Consider the following 15,217-nt stretch of genomic DNA (forward strand, 5'->3'; position numbering starts at 1 on the left):
ATTTTTGTTCAGTGTAATTCCAGTCCCGGAGGGCTGAAATATTTCTAGTTTTCATCCTCTCCTAATAAGGAACTGGTTCAGACCTGGGACACCAGGTGAGTGCAATTAACTACCAAGTAGAAACAAAAAACAGAAGTGTTTCAGCCCTCCAGGACCGGCATTGAAAAGCCCTGAGAGTCTGTAGCAGCCATATACAAACAACACTCAGAGCATAGTTCCAGTAACAGGTGTTTATTGGTAGTACTGCATACACAGAGTATCTCCCCTGTCAGGACAAATACCCATTTTCAGGTAGTTCAGTCAGTTACTAATACTCACTACATCCTCTCCATGAAAAATGTCCTTCCACACCAAAATAATAACTTTGATTGTAGTACAAAAGATCAAAGCTATAAAACAGTCGTATCTGGTGATATAAAAAAACGATTTGTTAAAGCTCTTTAATGTCCTTTCATACACTTGATTAGAGCCTGGCATCTACATTAACATTACAAATCCACTTTGTAAAAAGAAAAGTAAAGTGAAATGGACCATTTTCAATAATAACACTATGGTTATAGCACCATTGAAATGTAGAAAAAGGCAACTTGAACTGTCCTAGCTAGCTAGCCACGGTTACTGTAGGTGAGCACGTTTGCGGTGTCACATGAGTATATGTTTCTACTGACAGACACACACACACACATACATGAACTCACCCATGCTTTGTCAGTTTACCTCACTCATAACTAACAGAGTTTTTGCACATTCAATGTCCAGGAAAGTCAAAGCATATTCTAATTATATCCCCCCTTACCTATATTTAACCCCCTTCTCTTCATCTAGTCTCTAAAATGATTGATGTTTATGATAAAAATCAACCCCCATTTCCCCCTCCCTTTCAGTCTTGGTCTCAGGCTTGAATGTCACTAATACAAGTCTTTAGTGTGGGTCCCAGTTTGAAGTTCATTGAAACCCCTCTTCCTCCTCCCTCCCTCCCTCCCACCCTCCGTCCCTCGTCAGTCTCGTAGGCTGTTGATGAAGGCACAGATCTTGAGGGCGGGTCCTAGTTTGATGTTCATGGTGGAGATTAGGTGTTCTTCTCTGAGTAGCAGCAGGGCCTGTCCGTCAATCTCCTGTGACAGGAACTGGGCAGCCAGGTCCTCACAACCTGGGAGGGGAGAGAGAGTGAATACGCTATGAAAAGGGACTGCTCACTAGCAATGAATATCAACCTAAAATACACTTTGGCATGGGTTATGGGCAAACCAGAACTCTTGGTTTCTTTGATCTAATTCAGGGTTACCTAAACTGGGTCCTGGGGCCCCCCTGGATGCACATTTAGGTTTTTGCCCAAGCACTACGAAACTGATTCAAATAAGCAACTCATCATCAAGCTTTGATTATTTGAATCAGCTGTGTAGTGCTAGGGCAAAACCCAAAACGTGCACCCAGGACCCAGTTTGGGAAACCCTGATCTAATTGACCAGTTGGTCATGGATTCCATTATTACAGATTCCCCTACTATGAAGACTCTTTATTCATTGTTCACTTCATTGACTGTTAATGAATGACTACTGACCTTGTAGTGAAGAGATGAACCTGCAGACCTCCTCCACACCCCAATGGGCAGGGCTCCCAGACAGGAAGTTGGCCTCGTCCAATGGGAGGCTGCCTTGAGCCGCATCGTCCAAATGGGGGTCACAGTGGGCGGGCCTAGGGCAGGAGAGGGAGGAGCTAGGGGAGAGTGATGGGGAATCTTCCTCCTCCTCCTCTCCGTCACAGCTGGACACATCCTCTGAGCGACTGGACTCAGAACGACACTATAGCCAATCATAGAGAGAAGAGCGTCATACATGTAGGCCTGCACAGTTTAGATATGGTACTGGAACTGACCCTGTATGTATGTATGTATGTATGTATGTATGTATATTATACATACACACGGAAGAAAACTATAAACGCAACAATTTCATTGATTTTACTGAGTTACAGTTCATATGAGGAAATCACTCAACTGAAATAACTTAATTAGGCCCTAATCTATGGATTTCCCTACTGGGAGTACAGATACCCATCTTTTGGTCAAAGATAGCAAAAAAAAATGAAATGGGCCTCAGGATCTCGTCACTGTATTTTTGTGAATTCAAATTGCCATCGATAAAATGCAATTGTGTTCATTGTCCGTAGCTTATGCCTGCCCATACCATAACCCCACCATGGGGCACTCTGTTCACAATGTTGACATCAGCTAACCGCTCGCCCACACGACACCATATGGTCTGCGGTTGTGAGGCCGGTTGGACGTACTGCCAAATTCTCTAAAACAAAGTTGGAGGCGGTTTACGGTAGAGAAATTAATATTACATTCTCTGGAAACAGTTCTGGTGGACATTTCTGCAATCAGCATGCCAATTGCACGCTCACTCAAAACTTGTGACATCTATTGTGTTGTGTGACAAAACTGAACATTTTAGAGTGGCCTTTTTTTGCCCCCAGCACAAAGTGCACCTGTGTAATGATCATGCTGTTTAATCAGCTTCTTGACATGGCACACCTGTCAGGTGGATGGATTATCTTGGCAAGGGAGAAATGCTCACTAACAGGAATATAAACAAACATGTGCACAAAATTTGAGAGAAATAAGCTTTTTGTGTGTATGGAAAGTTTCTGGGATCTTTTATTTCAGCTCATGAAACATGGGACCAACACTTTACATGTTGCGTTTATATTTTTGTTCAGTATAGTACGCTTACTTACTTTATGTTCTTCTTTTTAGTATTACATTGTTATTGATTACTGCAGTGTTGGGGTTAGAGCTGGTTAGAAACTCATTTCACTGTACTTATTCATTCAAACTTGAAACAGGAGGAGAGTAAACAACAACATTTCTATTGCATTGACTCTTTCATGGATCAGAAACATCCCCTTTACCTCCTTGACAGGCAAATGTCTGCCGGCTATTTTAGCGCAGGCGATCTCCGAGCTACTCCTGCGAGGACCCCTGCGTCTGACGATGCTGTCTGGGGGAACGGGAGGACCAGGCGGCCGTGCAGAAGCTCGCCCCCTACTGACCTGGAAGTGGTGACTGCAGCTCACATTGTATCTGGAGGAGAGTGGACAAAGCAAGTAATAACAAGGAGTCAATAGTGTTGGCTGCACCCAGGACAAAAATGTGATGTCAACAGTGCTGACTTTAAAGTGTAGACCTGTTCTGGTCAGAGAGGTGTGTGATATAGTGAGAAGACAGGTGAGATGGCTAGAGTACCTCTTAGCGCAGGTCTTGGAGCAGAACCTCTTGGAGCCCCTGAACTGGCTGGCTGGAGCCAAGCTCTCACAGTACTCACACTTCAACACTGGTGAGGAGAGAGTCAGACTGTTAGTACAGAGATGACTAGGGGTCAGAGGAGGCTGGTGGGAGGAGCTATAGGAGGACGGGCTCATTATAATGGCTGGAATGCAATAAATGGAACGTTGTCAAACATTACAATGAGTCCGTCCTCTTATAGCTCCTCCCACCAGCCTCCTATGCTAGGGATGACAACTACTGTACAGCATCAAGCTATAGTACTGCAACATCTCACAGACAATTGGATCAGAGGCAGAATCAAGCTATAGTACTGCAACATCTCACAGACAACTGGATCAGAGGCAGAATCAAGCTATAGTACTGCAACATCTCACAGACAACTGGATCAGAGGCAGAATCAAGCTATAGTACTGCAACATCTCACAGACAACTGGATCAGAGGCAGAATCAAGCTATAGTACTGCAACATCTCACAGACAACTGGATCAGAGGCAGAATCAATCTATAGTACTGCAACATCTCACAGACAACTGGATCAGAGGCAGAATCAAGCTATAGTACTGCAACATCTCACAGACAACTGGATCAGAGGCAGAATCAAGCTATAATACTGCAACATCTCACAGACAACTGGATCAGAGGCAGAATCAAGCTATAATACTGAAACATCTCACAGACAACTGGATCAGAGGCAGAATCAAATCAAAATAAAGGCTAGTGCATCAGTCAGCTGTTATGGAGTGTATTCTTTAAGGAAGGTAGAAAATATACCACCCACTAACCTGCAGGGCCTCCATTATCAGCCTGTTGAACACCCATGGCTAGAGGCTCTTTCACTGGCCCAGTCACCTGTCAATTAATGTCACGTTTGGGTGTTAGAGAAGGATATGTTCTGGCCCTAAAGAAAAGTTCTGTGCAGACAAAACCAAATCTCCTGATCCATGGTAAGCAGGTAGCTAGGTGCTAGCCAGGTATGTGAACTCACAGGGAAAGGCTCAGCTCCCTCCTGGATGACAAAACCCTCTATGAGGTGGGTGAGGACCTGAGGTTTGACCACCGCCTGGGGCAGAGGGGCTCTGTCTCCCTGACCCCCCCCCCCCCGAGACAGGGGCAGAGGCAGAGACAGGGTGGGGGGAGAGGAGAAGGCTGGCACCGCTTTAGGAGCTGGAGAAAGAGAGCGAGAGGAAGTGAGGGAACCAGAGTAGAAAAGAGTGTGGGTGAAATGTCAGAGTTTGGGAATTTACACTATTCATTCAAAAAACAAACATGAATTTACACTATTCATTCAAAAAACAAACATGAATTTACACTATTCATTCAAAAAACAAACATGAATTTACACTATTCATTCAAAAAACAAACATGAATTTACACTATTCATTCAAAAAACAAACATGAATTTACACTATTCATTCAAAAAACAAACATGAATTTACACTATTCATTCAAAAAACAAACATGAATTTACCAATTATGAATCATGCTGTGTTTTACAACTTAACCTTAAATCCTTGTATCAAGCAATCCCCAACCTTAGATAGGATTCAACTAAACAAGAACATACAGTATATCTTCAGACATCTTACCTGAGTCCAACGTGGGGGCGGGAGATAGAGGAGGGGCAGAATCTCTCATTGGTGGACAGCAAAGTTGGGAAGGTTCGACTGCCATCTCATTGGTTGCATCAGTTTCCGACTTCCTCTTCAATGAGCCAATTGCAGGCTTTGCCTGACGCAACAGGAAGAGACAAGTTTTGATTAACACACACACACACACACACACACACACACACACACACACACACACACACACACACACCCCCAACTCTTTTAGTTTCTAAGAGGATTACCGTGGTGTTCCCTCCAGTAGAGGCTATAGCGGTGCCGTTGTCCTGGGGGCAGCAGCTTCGGGCCTGTGCCAAAGCCTGGGAGTTTCCTACTGAGCCCTGCCTAGCTCCCACCAGCTGGACTGGGACATGGGGTGGGTGGTGGCCTCCCGTGTTGGGCGGGGCCGGGAGGATAGGTGGAGGGTGGCGTGGGGGCAGCTGGACAGGTAAGCGGTGACCCTGTGAGGTTTTGGGCTGTATGTGCACAGGGCCAGAGCTGTGGCTCACCTTGTCCATGTTAGTGTTGGACTGCTGCAGTGGCTGCACCACCAAGGTCTGGGTGTTGACGTTAGTTTTGGGGGCGACTGAACCTATGGGGTAGCCCTGAGAGGAAGTAGGAACGTTGGAGGTGGGGACTAGGATGTGTGTTACCGTGGCAGCAGGGGTAACCGTGGTTACCGCCCGGGCCTGACAAAGGCCTGAGGGGGAGAGGAGGAGCTGGGAGAGAGGGAGCGTGGGAGAGGGGGAGGTGGGAACTGAGGTGGCAGAGGTTGGGGTCATATTCAGCTGGTTTCCAGTCTTGACATTCATACTGGGGAAAGCAGTGGCAGTGGGATGAGTGTAGCTAGTCAGTTTGCTGGCCATTTGTTGCTGCTGGGGTTGTATCTGCTGCTGGGTGTTCTGAGAGAACTGCTGCTGTTGCTGCTGAGGATGCTGTTGTTGTTGACTAAAAGAATAGTTGGCTAATAGAGGGAGAGAGAGAGTTTAAAGTATGTTTAAAGTTGGAATGGGAGACAGACAGTTCTTTGCATCTTAGTGGCACACAAATTAATAAAGAATTGTGTCTGCATATTGGAGGCAAAGATAAGTCCTTTCACCTGCATCTCTCCTGTCTGGAAACTCAGTTTTCACTGCGGCCACTCTGGGAGTGGAGATACAGTGGAGAGCCAGGTTCTGCACCTGAGAGAGTAAGTAGAGGGAGAGAGAAAATAAGGCAAACAATTAGAAACAATATTATCTGTGCAAAATCTTGATTGCAGACAAATGTTGACTGAAAAAAAATTGCTTCTCACAACAGGAAGTGGTTACTACCTGGTCATTGTCGGATTGGGCATTGGAGTTGGGATGGACTTCCTGTTGCTGCTGTTGTTGCTGCTGCTGTGCAACTGTCGCTACAGCAGCCGTTGCTGTGCCACCAGGCATGAAGATGAGCTGGGAGGCTGCGAGGGGTGCCCTGAGGGAGCGGTTGACCTGTGGGCTCATAGGTCAGAGGTTATTGAATATAAAGAGGCTCCTTCTCAATTGACAAAAAAAGTATTCTCCTCGTTCAACTCACTCTCAGGTACATCTGGCCCTGTCCGGCTGAGTTCCCACCCAGCAGCACTGATTGGCTGAGAGCTGATGATGTCACTGATGTGGCAGGGCCGAGGGGGCGGGTATTGGTCATGGTCCCTCCCCCAGAGGCGGTGCTCAGATTGACCTGTGACAAAAGGGAAAATGTTGACGCTGCCATATGTCAAGAATCTCAAAGAAAGCTAAGAAACTGCAATTAAGGATAACAATGCTTTCCATGTTTTATTTGAAATATTGACTGTGAAACTTACAGTTGTGGTTGCTTGGGACACACTGTGGTTGGGAGAGTTGGACTGGCGACTAGCAGCAAGGGTGGCCTGAGAGAGAAACACAAAATGAAAGTGGTCAAGAGAAAGTAAAAACTTTGAACGTTGTGACAGTGCAGTGCATTCCTCTGCTTAGTGTTATTACCTGTTATTGTGTTATTACCTGTTATGTAAGGGATAACTAACGAGGGGTGATGTGTTCTATGGAAAATAATGAATGGCGTGGAAGGTGTGTTAGCGAAGTGGAACTGACATTCCACGGGGTTGGATTATTTTCCAGAGAACACAAAGTCCTGAGTTGATTATCCCTTTTATACCATGGCTATAATTTAACACATTTGCTGCTAGACATGTGTTCATTTGCCGGTAGAAATGTGTTCAACATCCACTGAAGTAGCAAGCAAGTTTACTAGATAGCTACAGTTGTCTTAGTAAACAAACAGACTTGCTAGTTTAGCTAACCAAAAGATCATACCTAGCTTGCTACTATGAACATCGAATTCAACAATACCAATGTTTTCAATTCAACTTTTGCTTTCAAAAGCAGCTCAAACAGAACATGCAACAATGAACTATAGCCATTGAATTCTACCGTGTGTTATAGGGAGATAATGCATGCTCTAGAATGCCATTCAAGCCAATCAGAAACAAGTATTCAACAATGCCATGGTATAATAGTGTTATTACCTGTTACTGTGTTATTAGCTGTTACCCATTAGTCTTATTACCTGTTGTGCTACCTGTTATTGTGTTATTACCTGTTAGTGTTATTACCTGTTCTGTTACCTTTCATTGTGTTATTAGCTGTTGTGCTATCTGTTATTGTGTTATTACCTGTTAGTGTTATTACCTGTTCTGTTACCTTTCTATTGTGTTATTAGCTGTTGTGCTATCTGTTATTGTGTTATTACCTGTTAGTGTTATTACCTTTTCTGTTACCTTTCATTGTGTTATCAGCTGTTGTGCTGCCTGTTATTATTGTGTTATTATTACCTGTTGAACGGCAGCCAGATTGTGAAGCTGCTGGGCACTGTTGATTTGCTGCTGCAGCATGAGCTGCTGGAAGTACTGGGCTGCGTTCGGCTGTCTCTGCAGCGCCTGAAGGGCCTAGAGTGTACAAATCACCACCATCATCCTCAACATCATATTCATTAAGATTAACATCACTTTATTGTTCAAATACACACAAGGTCCAAGCGAAATTTGACTTCCGCTTTTAACCCAACCACTACGAAAGACACACATACAGGTATTTTTTGGAGAGGTGCGGGGGGCTGCGACACTGGGCGCCCGGGGAGCTGTTGTTGTGGGGGGGTTAAGTGCCTTGCTCCAGGGCACAACTGCAGGCAATGGCATCTAGGATTTGATAACAGCAACCCTCCAATATGCACATGGTCTTCTTGACTGGTCATTCCTAGGCAAGGCTAGTCGTTCAACATTCAGTGCAGACAGTCACCCTATTATCAAAGATAATGATTCATGCAGCAGGCTTTTTAAAATAAAATCACCTGCACAGCTTGCCTCTCATACAGAGACATGTGGGCTATCTGGGGAGGGCGGGTGTTCCCAGCAGATGGAGCATTCCCATTGGTAGAGCCCGTGTTCTGGTCATCACCTGCATCCATGCTCTCTGCACAAAACACAAATGTCAATCAAATCATGCACTCATTTCTTACAGTACTGTCAAATCATAATTTTTCTTTCTTATATGAAAATATATACAATAACAATCGCAAAGTAATTGTATTACCTAGAAATCTATATTCTCAGTATCACACATTTGACCTCAATAGACCCTTACCTAGTTATCACGTTCTAATCTAGTCTATAAATTAACTGGCCATAACTGCAAAAACGATATATTGCTGTATGTTTTTGCAGTTGCTATTCTTAGCTAGCGAATGCAATGGGTGAAATTGTCATTAGCGGTAGGAGGCCGGCTGGCTGTCAACAACATGATCGATGACCGAGAGGGATGCAGCCAGGAGGGAACAAGGACGGACAAGTGTGCTCTTCCAAACGTTCACAGACATTGAAAATTAAGGACAGCCAATTGCGTTTTGATATTAGCTAGCTATATAATTTCCTTTCAATGACTGGCAATGTTGAATTAGAACAAAACTAGGCGAGGTCATTGAAGCAACAGTGCATTTGGCCAACATTAGCTTAGCTAGCTATTAAACTAGAGCTAGATAATAAGTTAACCGCAAGACTTTGTGAAATCTTTCTCTTACCTCAATCTCCTGGACCTTTATTTTTACCTTTTTAATATAAAATACAGCTTTTATCCGTAAACGTTTTACGCATTTGCTTTTGGAAGGAATATTTGGTGATGTTTTTCAGATTATTGTGTGAAGCAAACAACGATGAGGCAGATGAGAAAAATCCCGCCCCCTCTCTTTCTTTACCATTCCTTTCCGGCGCCAAAAATTACGTCATTGAGATGCATCAGAGACAGAACAGTAGGCCAATCTAATCATTGCAAGAACTGCGAGCTCTTTAAATTTTAAGTGTGCAAATACCTTAGAAAATATGGTAGTAATCTTGCTAAGACCAGAAGAGCCGAGGAGGAAAAGGTGATCATTAAGATAACTTCCCTTTCTCAGAGGTCCTCAACCGGCCTCTCGGGGAGGAGAAGATGGAACTGATCGAGTTACAAAATAAACTGGATAATATATATAGTATAAAAGCAGAAGGTGCCTTTATTAGATCTAGGAAAAAATGGATGGAGGAGGGAGAACAGAATTCATCCTATTTCTTTAAACTTGAGAAATTTCACTCTACAAATAACACTTTTTGATGGTGTTATTACAGATAACCAAAAATGTATCACTAAATACTGTAGCAATTGTATAGCTACCAACTGTCAGGAATCCACATATATGTTTTTTGACTCACTGAATAATGTTCACTCTATCAGTGATATAGAATCTAAACAGTGATGAACCCATCAAAGTTGAAGAGATTATAGAGTCTATCAAACATTTAAAGAACAATAAATCACCAGGTGTTGATGGAATTACATCAGACTTTTACTAATTATTTTCTGAACAAGTAGCTCCCTTCCTATTTGAAGTCTTTTTAGAGAGTATTAAAAACAATGTTCTCCCTCCTACAATGAGTCAGGGGTTAATAACACTGATACCTAAGCCTAAAAAAGAAGTGCTGCTGATCAATACCTGGCATCCAATTTGTCTTCTTAATAATGACTATAAGATATTAGGTTTACCACTTGCAAAAAGAATTAAAGAAGTCCTGGATGCAATCATTGATGAAACACAGTCTGGCATTATGAGGAACAGACATATTTCTAACAATATCAGACTAGTATTAGACATACATGACTACTCAGACCTAATAACCGAGGATAGCTCATATTATTTTTAGATTTTTATAAAGCATTTGACATAGTAGAGCATCAGTTCCTCTTCCACTTCCTTGAGAGACTTGGCTTTGGGGATTGTTTCTGTAAGGCTATTAAGACTCTCCATACAAATGGTAACAGCTCTATCAATCTGAAACATGGCACCTCACCTAGATTTGTTTTAAAGAGAGGAATTAGGCACGGTTGTCCTATCTCTCCGTACCTGTTTTTATTAATCAACCAACTTCTTACAAATTCTTTAAATAATAGTCCTGTACAAGGTATTTCCATAGCTGGTAAATAAATAATTATAAGCCAACAGGCTGACGATACTACACTTTTTCTGAAAGACGCTAACCAAATTCCCATATCGATCAATGTGATACAATCCTTTTCCAAAGCGTCTGGTCTATATCTTAACATGAATAAATGTGAACTCATGTCTGTCAAAGATTGTGTGACACGTTCATATTATGGTATTCCAGTAAAAAAAGAACTTACATATTTAGGCATAACCATTACAAAGAATCAGATGTCTAGAGGCTTACTAAATTTTAACCCTCTTATTAAAAAACCCAGAAGAAGCTAAATCAATGGCTACAGGAAGAGTCCTAATAACCAAGGCTGAAGGTATCTCTAGACTAACATATGGCGCTCTATCTTCATATCTTGACGGTAAAATAAGCAAGGAGATAGACCAGATGCTTTTCAACTTTCTGTGGAGAAACCGTACCCATTACATTAGGAAAACTGTTGTAATGAACACTTATGAGAATGGTGGGCTTAATTTTCTGGACTTTACTACCTTAAATAATACTTTTAAGATCAATTGGATAAAACAATTCCTATGAAGACCCACTTCTATGTGGCATTTTTTTCCTCATTATGTCTTCTCTACTTTTGGTGGCCTTAACTTCATGTTGGTTTGCAATTATAATATTGACAAAGTTCCAGTGGAACTGATTTTCATCGGCAGGTTTTCTTGTCATGGGCCTTAATTTATAAGCATAATTTTTCTCCACACAGATATTATATATGGAATAATCGGGATATATTGTATAAAAATAGTTCTTTGTTTTTAGAATATTGGTTCCAAAATAATATCCTATTGGTGAGGCAACTGGTAAATGCAGAGGGTCTTTTACTCAGTTATAAGGAATTCTTATCACTTTACAAGGTCCCTGTAACACCTAAAGATTTGCAATTGTTTTAGATGCCATTCCCTCAGGTGTTTCTTTATTACTCAGGAACATGTCAAGACCTGACACTCAGAGCCTACCTTCCATTGACCCTGTTGACTCATCAGTACGAAAGAGTTGTTTCTCTTTCGGTCCATTCAACAACAGAGCGATACGAACCTTGTTTCAGCAGGACGTGTTGTATGTTGACCTTATGTCATGCCTTATTGGAGTGGATTTATTGATATCTGTTGGAAAAAAGTTTGGATGTTGCCACACACATACCTACTTGTTAATAAAATGAAGGAAGTTTCCTTTAAAATTATTCATAAATATTATGCTGCCAACCACTATATGAAGAAGTTTAAGGAAAACATCAACTCAAATTGTTGTGGGCTATACTCGGCCTTGTCTTAGGACGGTAAGTTGGTGGTTGGAGACATCCCTCTAGTGGTGTGGGGGCTGTGCTTTGGCAAAGTGGGTGGGGTTATATCCTGCCTGTTTGGCCCAAACCGGGGGTATCATCAGATGGGGCCACAGTGTCTTCTGATCCCTCCTGTCTCAGCCTCCAGTATTTATGCTGCAGTAGTTTATGTGTCGGGGGGCTAGGGTCAGTCTGTTACATCTGGAGTATTTCTCTTGTCTTATCCGGTGTCCTGTGTGAATTTAAATATGCTCTCTCTAATTCTCTCTTTCTGTCTTTCTCTTGGAGGACCTGAGCCCTAGGACCATGCCTCAGGACTACATTTACATTACATTTACATTTAAGTCATTTAGCAGACGCTCTTATCCAGAGCGACTTACAAATTGGTGCATTCACCTTATTCACCTTACCTCGACAACTACTATGATTATTATTATTTGACCATGCTGGTCATTGATGAACATTTTAACATCTTGACCATGTTCTGTTATAATATCCACCCTGCACAGCCAGAAGAGGACTGGCCACCCCTCATAGCCTGGTTCCTCTCTAGGTTTCTTCCTAGGTTTTTGGCCTTTCTAGGGAGTTTTTCCTAGGGAGTTTTTCCTAGCCACCGTGCTTCTTTCACATGCATTGCTTGCTGTTTGGGGTTTTAGGCTGGGTTTCTGTACAGCACTTTGAGATATCAGCTGATGTTCGAAGGGCTATATAAATAAATTTGATTTGAAATTGTTCCTTTTGTAATGACCACCCAGAAACAGTGTTGCATCTTTTTTGGCAATGTATTCATGTAAGAAAACTGTGGCAAGACATCAGTAGATTTATAATTGAACACATTTATGAAGATCTTACACTATTGTGGAGAGATGTACTGCTTGGATTCTTTACCTATGATATAAATAAGCTGAAACATTTTTATGTCATTAATCTTTTGGCCAAATGTCATATTCACAAATGTAAATTTACAAACAAACACCACATTTTCTTACCTTACAAAAAGAAATTGAACTGTATTTTAAGACAATTAAATACTCCACTAACAAAAAAGCTGTTAGAATAATAAGTGTCTATGTCCCTTAAGGTCCTTGTGAAATGTGATATTGTACACCCTAGCCCCGCCCCTAGCCCAATTGTCCTTAGTATACTATTTATATATACTTCTGTTCCCACATGTACTTCCTGTATTGACTTGTTGTTACTAAAAAAATAAAGAAAAAAAACAGTAGGCCAATCCAAAATCAACTCCTAGGCCCTACAACCCACGCACTTGTGGAGCTCTAAGACGATTTGACAGGTGTTTGTAATATGGGGTTGATATTTGTGCGTCTAACTTTCTAAATCGTCATTATTCACGATTCATTCAGGACTATCCGTAATCATGGTAGTAGCCACATTACTGTAGAAGTATTGAGACATATTCTATTATTATTTACAATAAAAGTGACTCCAAAATGACACAATACATTATTTATCATTCATTTCTATTGGGCATAAAATGATAAGAAACACAACCAAAACAAACAGCAAATGCATCCAACAAGTTTGTAGAGTCACAAGCTTGATGTAATCATTGCGTGCTAGGAATATGAGACCAAATAAACTTGACTACTTTAATACACATAAGTGAATTTGTCCCAATACTTTAGGTCTCCTAAAAGGGAGGACTATGTTCAAAAAGTGTGGTAATTTCTAAACGGTTCACCGATATGGATGAAAATCCCCTCAAATTAAACCTGACAGTCTGCACTTTATTGTATCATTTCAAATCCAAAGTGCTGGAGTGAAGAGCCAAAACAAAAAATTATCACTGTCCCAATACTTTTGAAACTCACTCTTTATACTTGTGTTTAAGTAAAGTTTGTTTTGCCTACCTATTTCAGTGACTAAGAAGGTCTACTTTGCTATTTTATACAACATAAAGGGAAAAATGTGTAATCTTTATAATTTCAGCCAGTAGTTTTGAAAGTAGAGCTCACGAGCCAAAACAGGTCCCTGAGAATTGTGCACAATTGTGTTTAACGTCATCCATTTCGTATGATATTTTACGTCCTGCAAAAATATTTTTTCCTGCAATTCATGTGATGTTACAAATTCCAATTACTACGATATGTTACGAATTTGTAACTGCTTTGGGGCCCATTCAATAGCTTTAACTGCTCTGGAAAAAGATTGATGTATGTTTTGTGTTTCTTTTATTTGTAGTCATTGTTGTTGATATTAGAGGCATTTTTATCAGAAAGGATGAAATTTGATGTCATTTCTTTTTTGTATCAGTAGGTCCACACCCCTTTACATTTGGAGTTGCCAATTTTAGGCATATATCAATGATTACACCACTGTCATGGAGAAAAGAAACTGACAAGAGTGAGAGAGGATATTGTGAAATAGTGGGCTGGCAGATCCCAGTCTTCTCTACTTTGAGGTTTATCTGATTGTGAGTCACTTCATCAAACCAAACTGGTCTTGTTATTTTCCATTTCCATCCACTACAGAGGCTAGAGTCTCTGACCGCAACTCTGGCCAACATGACAGGCTTCCACATGAGATCGTAGCTTTGGTAGAGGAGGAAGAATGGGAAACAGAGGAGTGAAGGAGCAACAGACAAGGGGGAAAGGAGGTAGTGGCGAATGAGGTGAGGAATTAAGATCTCCAGTTAAGGGAAAGAAAAGAGAAGGGAGGGGGAATAAGGGAGAAAAATGTGCTCTAGGACAGGAAAATATTGGAGGAAATGGTGCAAAGACCGGTGTTGGAAAGGGAGGAGGCAAAGTAGGAGCAGCATGGAGTAAATACAGTGAGCGGGAAGATGCAGGCGGAAGAACAGAGCTAGTAATCAAATCAGTTATAAGTGTCACAAATGGAAAAGAAAATGTTCGAGAGAATGGAAAGGTCAAAGGGATAGGAAATGGAGGAGAAGAACTCAAAGTAAGGGACAGAGGTCCAGGGAGACGAGGGAGAGGAAGGGGATGACTGCAAATAGAGACGGTCTAGGCCGTGGAGATGTAGAACCAGTAGAACTGAAGATAGAGAAGAGAAGAAGAGTGAACAGAGGGGTGGGTGGGAGAGGTAATGGAGGTTTGGGTGTAAGAGGTAGAGGGAGAGATGGATTGGGAGGAGGGGGTGAGGATGAGGTAGGACAGAGAGGAGATAGCGCTGTGGTTGGTGGAAGACCAGGAGAAGACTCACATCTAACCCAGCAGGACTACCTCCAGCTGATGAAATCACTGAGCGTCAGGCTCCCTGAAGGTGTCCTAACCCCACAGATGATTGAGCTGGCTAACATGGAGAGCAGCATCCAGGATGCCCAGGCCAACATCCGGTTCAAAGCCGTTCCTCGACTGGGCTGCCGGGAGGTTAAAAACTTTCTGGCTATGAAAAGACACAGCCAGGTCCTTCAAATCACAAAACTCCTCTTCTTTGACCAAGAGGATGATGAAGAACAGAGTAGGAAACACTGGAGGGAGAATAAGACCAACACAGGCCGAGGGTTCAGGCTGAGGAATAGGTACATGGGTGATACG

The 15,217-nt window shown here is 42.1% G+C and overlaps 1 protein-coding gene across 3 annotated transcripts; it reads right to left on the bottom strand.

Moving 5' to 3' along the window:
- Positions 1-215: 215 nt before the first annotated feature.
- LOC106605834 (polyhomeotic-like protein 1) lies at positions 216-9,146 on the bottom strand. Of its 3 annotated transcripts, XM_082975517.1 has the most exons (16): positions 8,968-9,146; positions 8,242-8,363; positions 7,981-8,137; positions 7,727-7,840; positions 6,719-6,784; positions 6,451-6,594; positions 6,207-6,365; positions 5,993-6,074; positions 5,139-5,857; positions 4,876-5,017; positions 4,275-4,453; positions 4,072-4,138; positions 3,248-3,335; positions 2,914-3,085; positions 1,562-1,802; positions 216-1,150 (listed from the first exon to the last, which is right to left on the bottom strand). In XM_082975517.1, the coding sequence occupies exons 2-16, from the start codon at positions 8,259-8,261 to the stop codon at positions 999-1,001; spliced, it is 2,502 nt and encodes an 833-aa protein (XP_082831643.1). In that variant the 5' UTR covers positions 8,262-8,363; positions 8,968-9,146; the 3' UTR covers positions 216-998. The 3 variants fall into 3 exon arrangements, with proteins under 3 accessions (XP_082831643.1, XP_014057280.3, XP_082831644.1); XM_014201805.3 differs by lacking the exon at positions 7,981-8,137 and having other exon boundaries at positions 8,968-9,145; XM_082975518.1 differs by lacking the exon at positions 8,968-9,146 and having other exon boundaries at positions 7,981-8,147.
- Between the last annotated feature and the right edge of the window lie 6,071 nt (positions 9,147-15,217).

The sequence above is a fragment of the Salmo salar genome, chromosome 05 (genome assembly GCF_965601325.2).
Source record: "Salmo salar chromosome 05, fSalSal1, whole genome shotgun sequence".
Lineage (NCBI taxonomy): Eukaryota > Metazoa > Chordata > Actinopteri > Salmoniformes > Salmonidae > Salmo > Salmo salar.

Excerpts from the sequence above, each read along its gene's own strand:
- LOC106605834 (XM_082975517.1), bottom strand. The coding sequence starts at position 8,261 with ATGAGAGGCAAGCTGTGCAG. Across the intron at positions 6,595-6,718 it reads TGTCCCAAGCAACCACAACT|GTCAATCTGAGCACCGCCTC; the intron begins GTAAGTTTCACA and ends CTTTTGTCACAG. Across the intron at positions 3,336-4,071 it reads TGATAATGGAGGCCCTGCAG|TGTTGAAGTGTGAGTACTGT; the intron begins GTTAGTGGGTGG and ends TCTCCTCACCAG.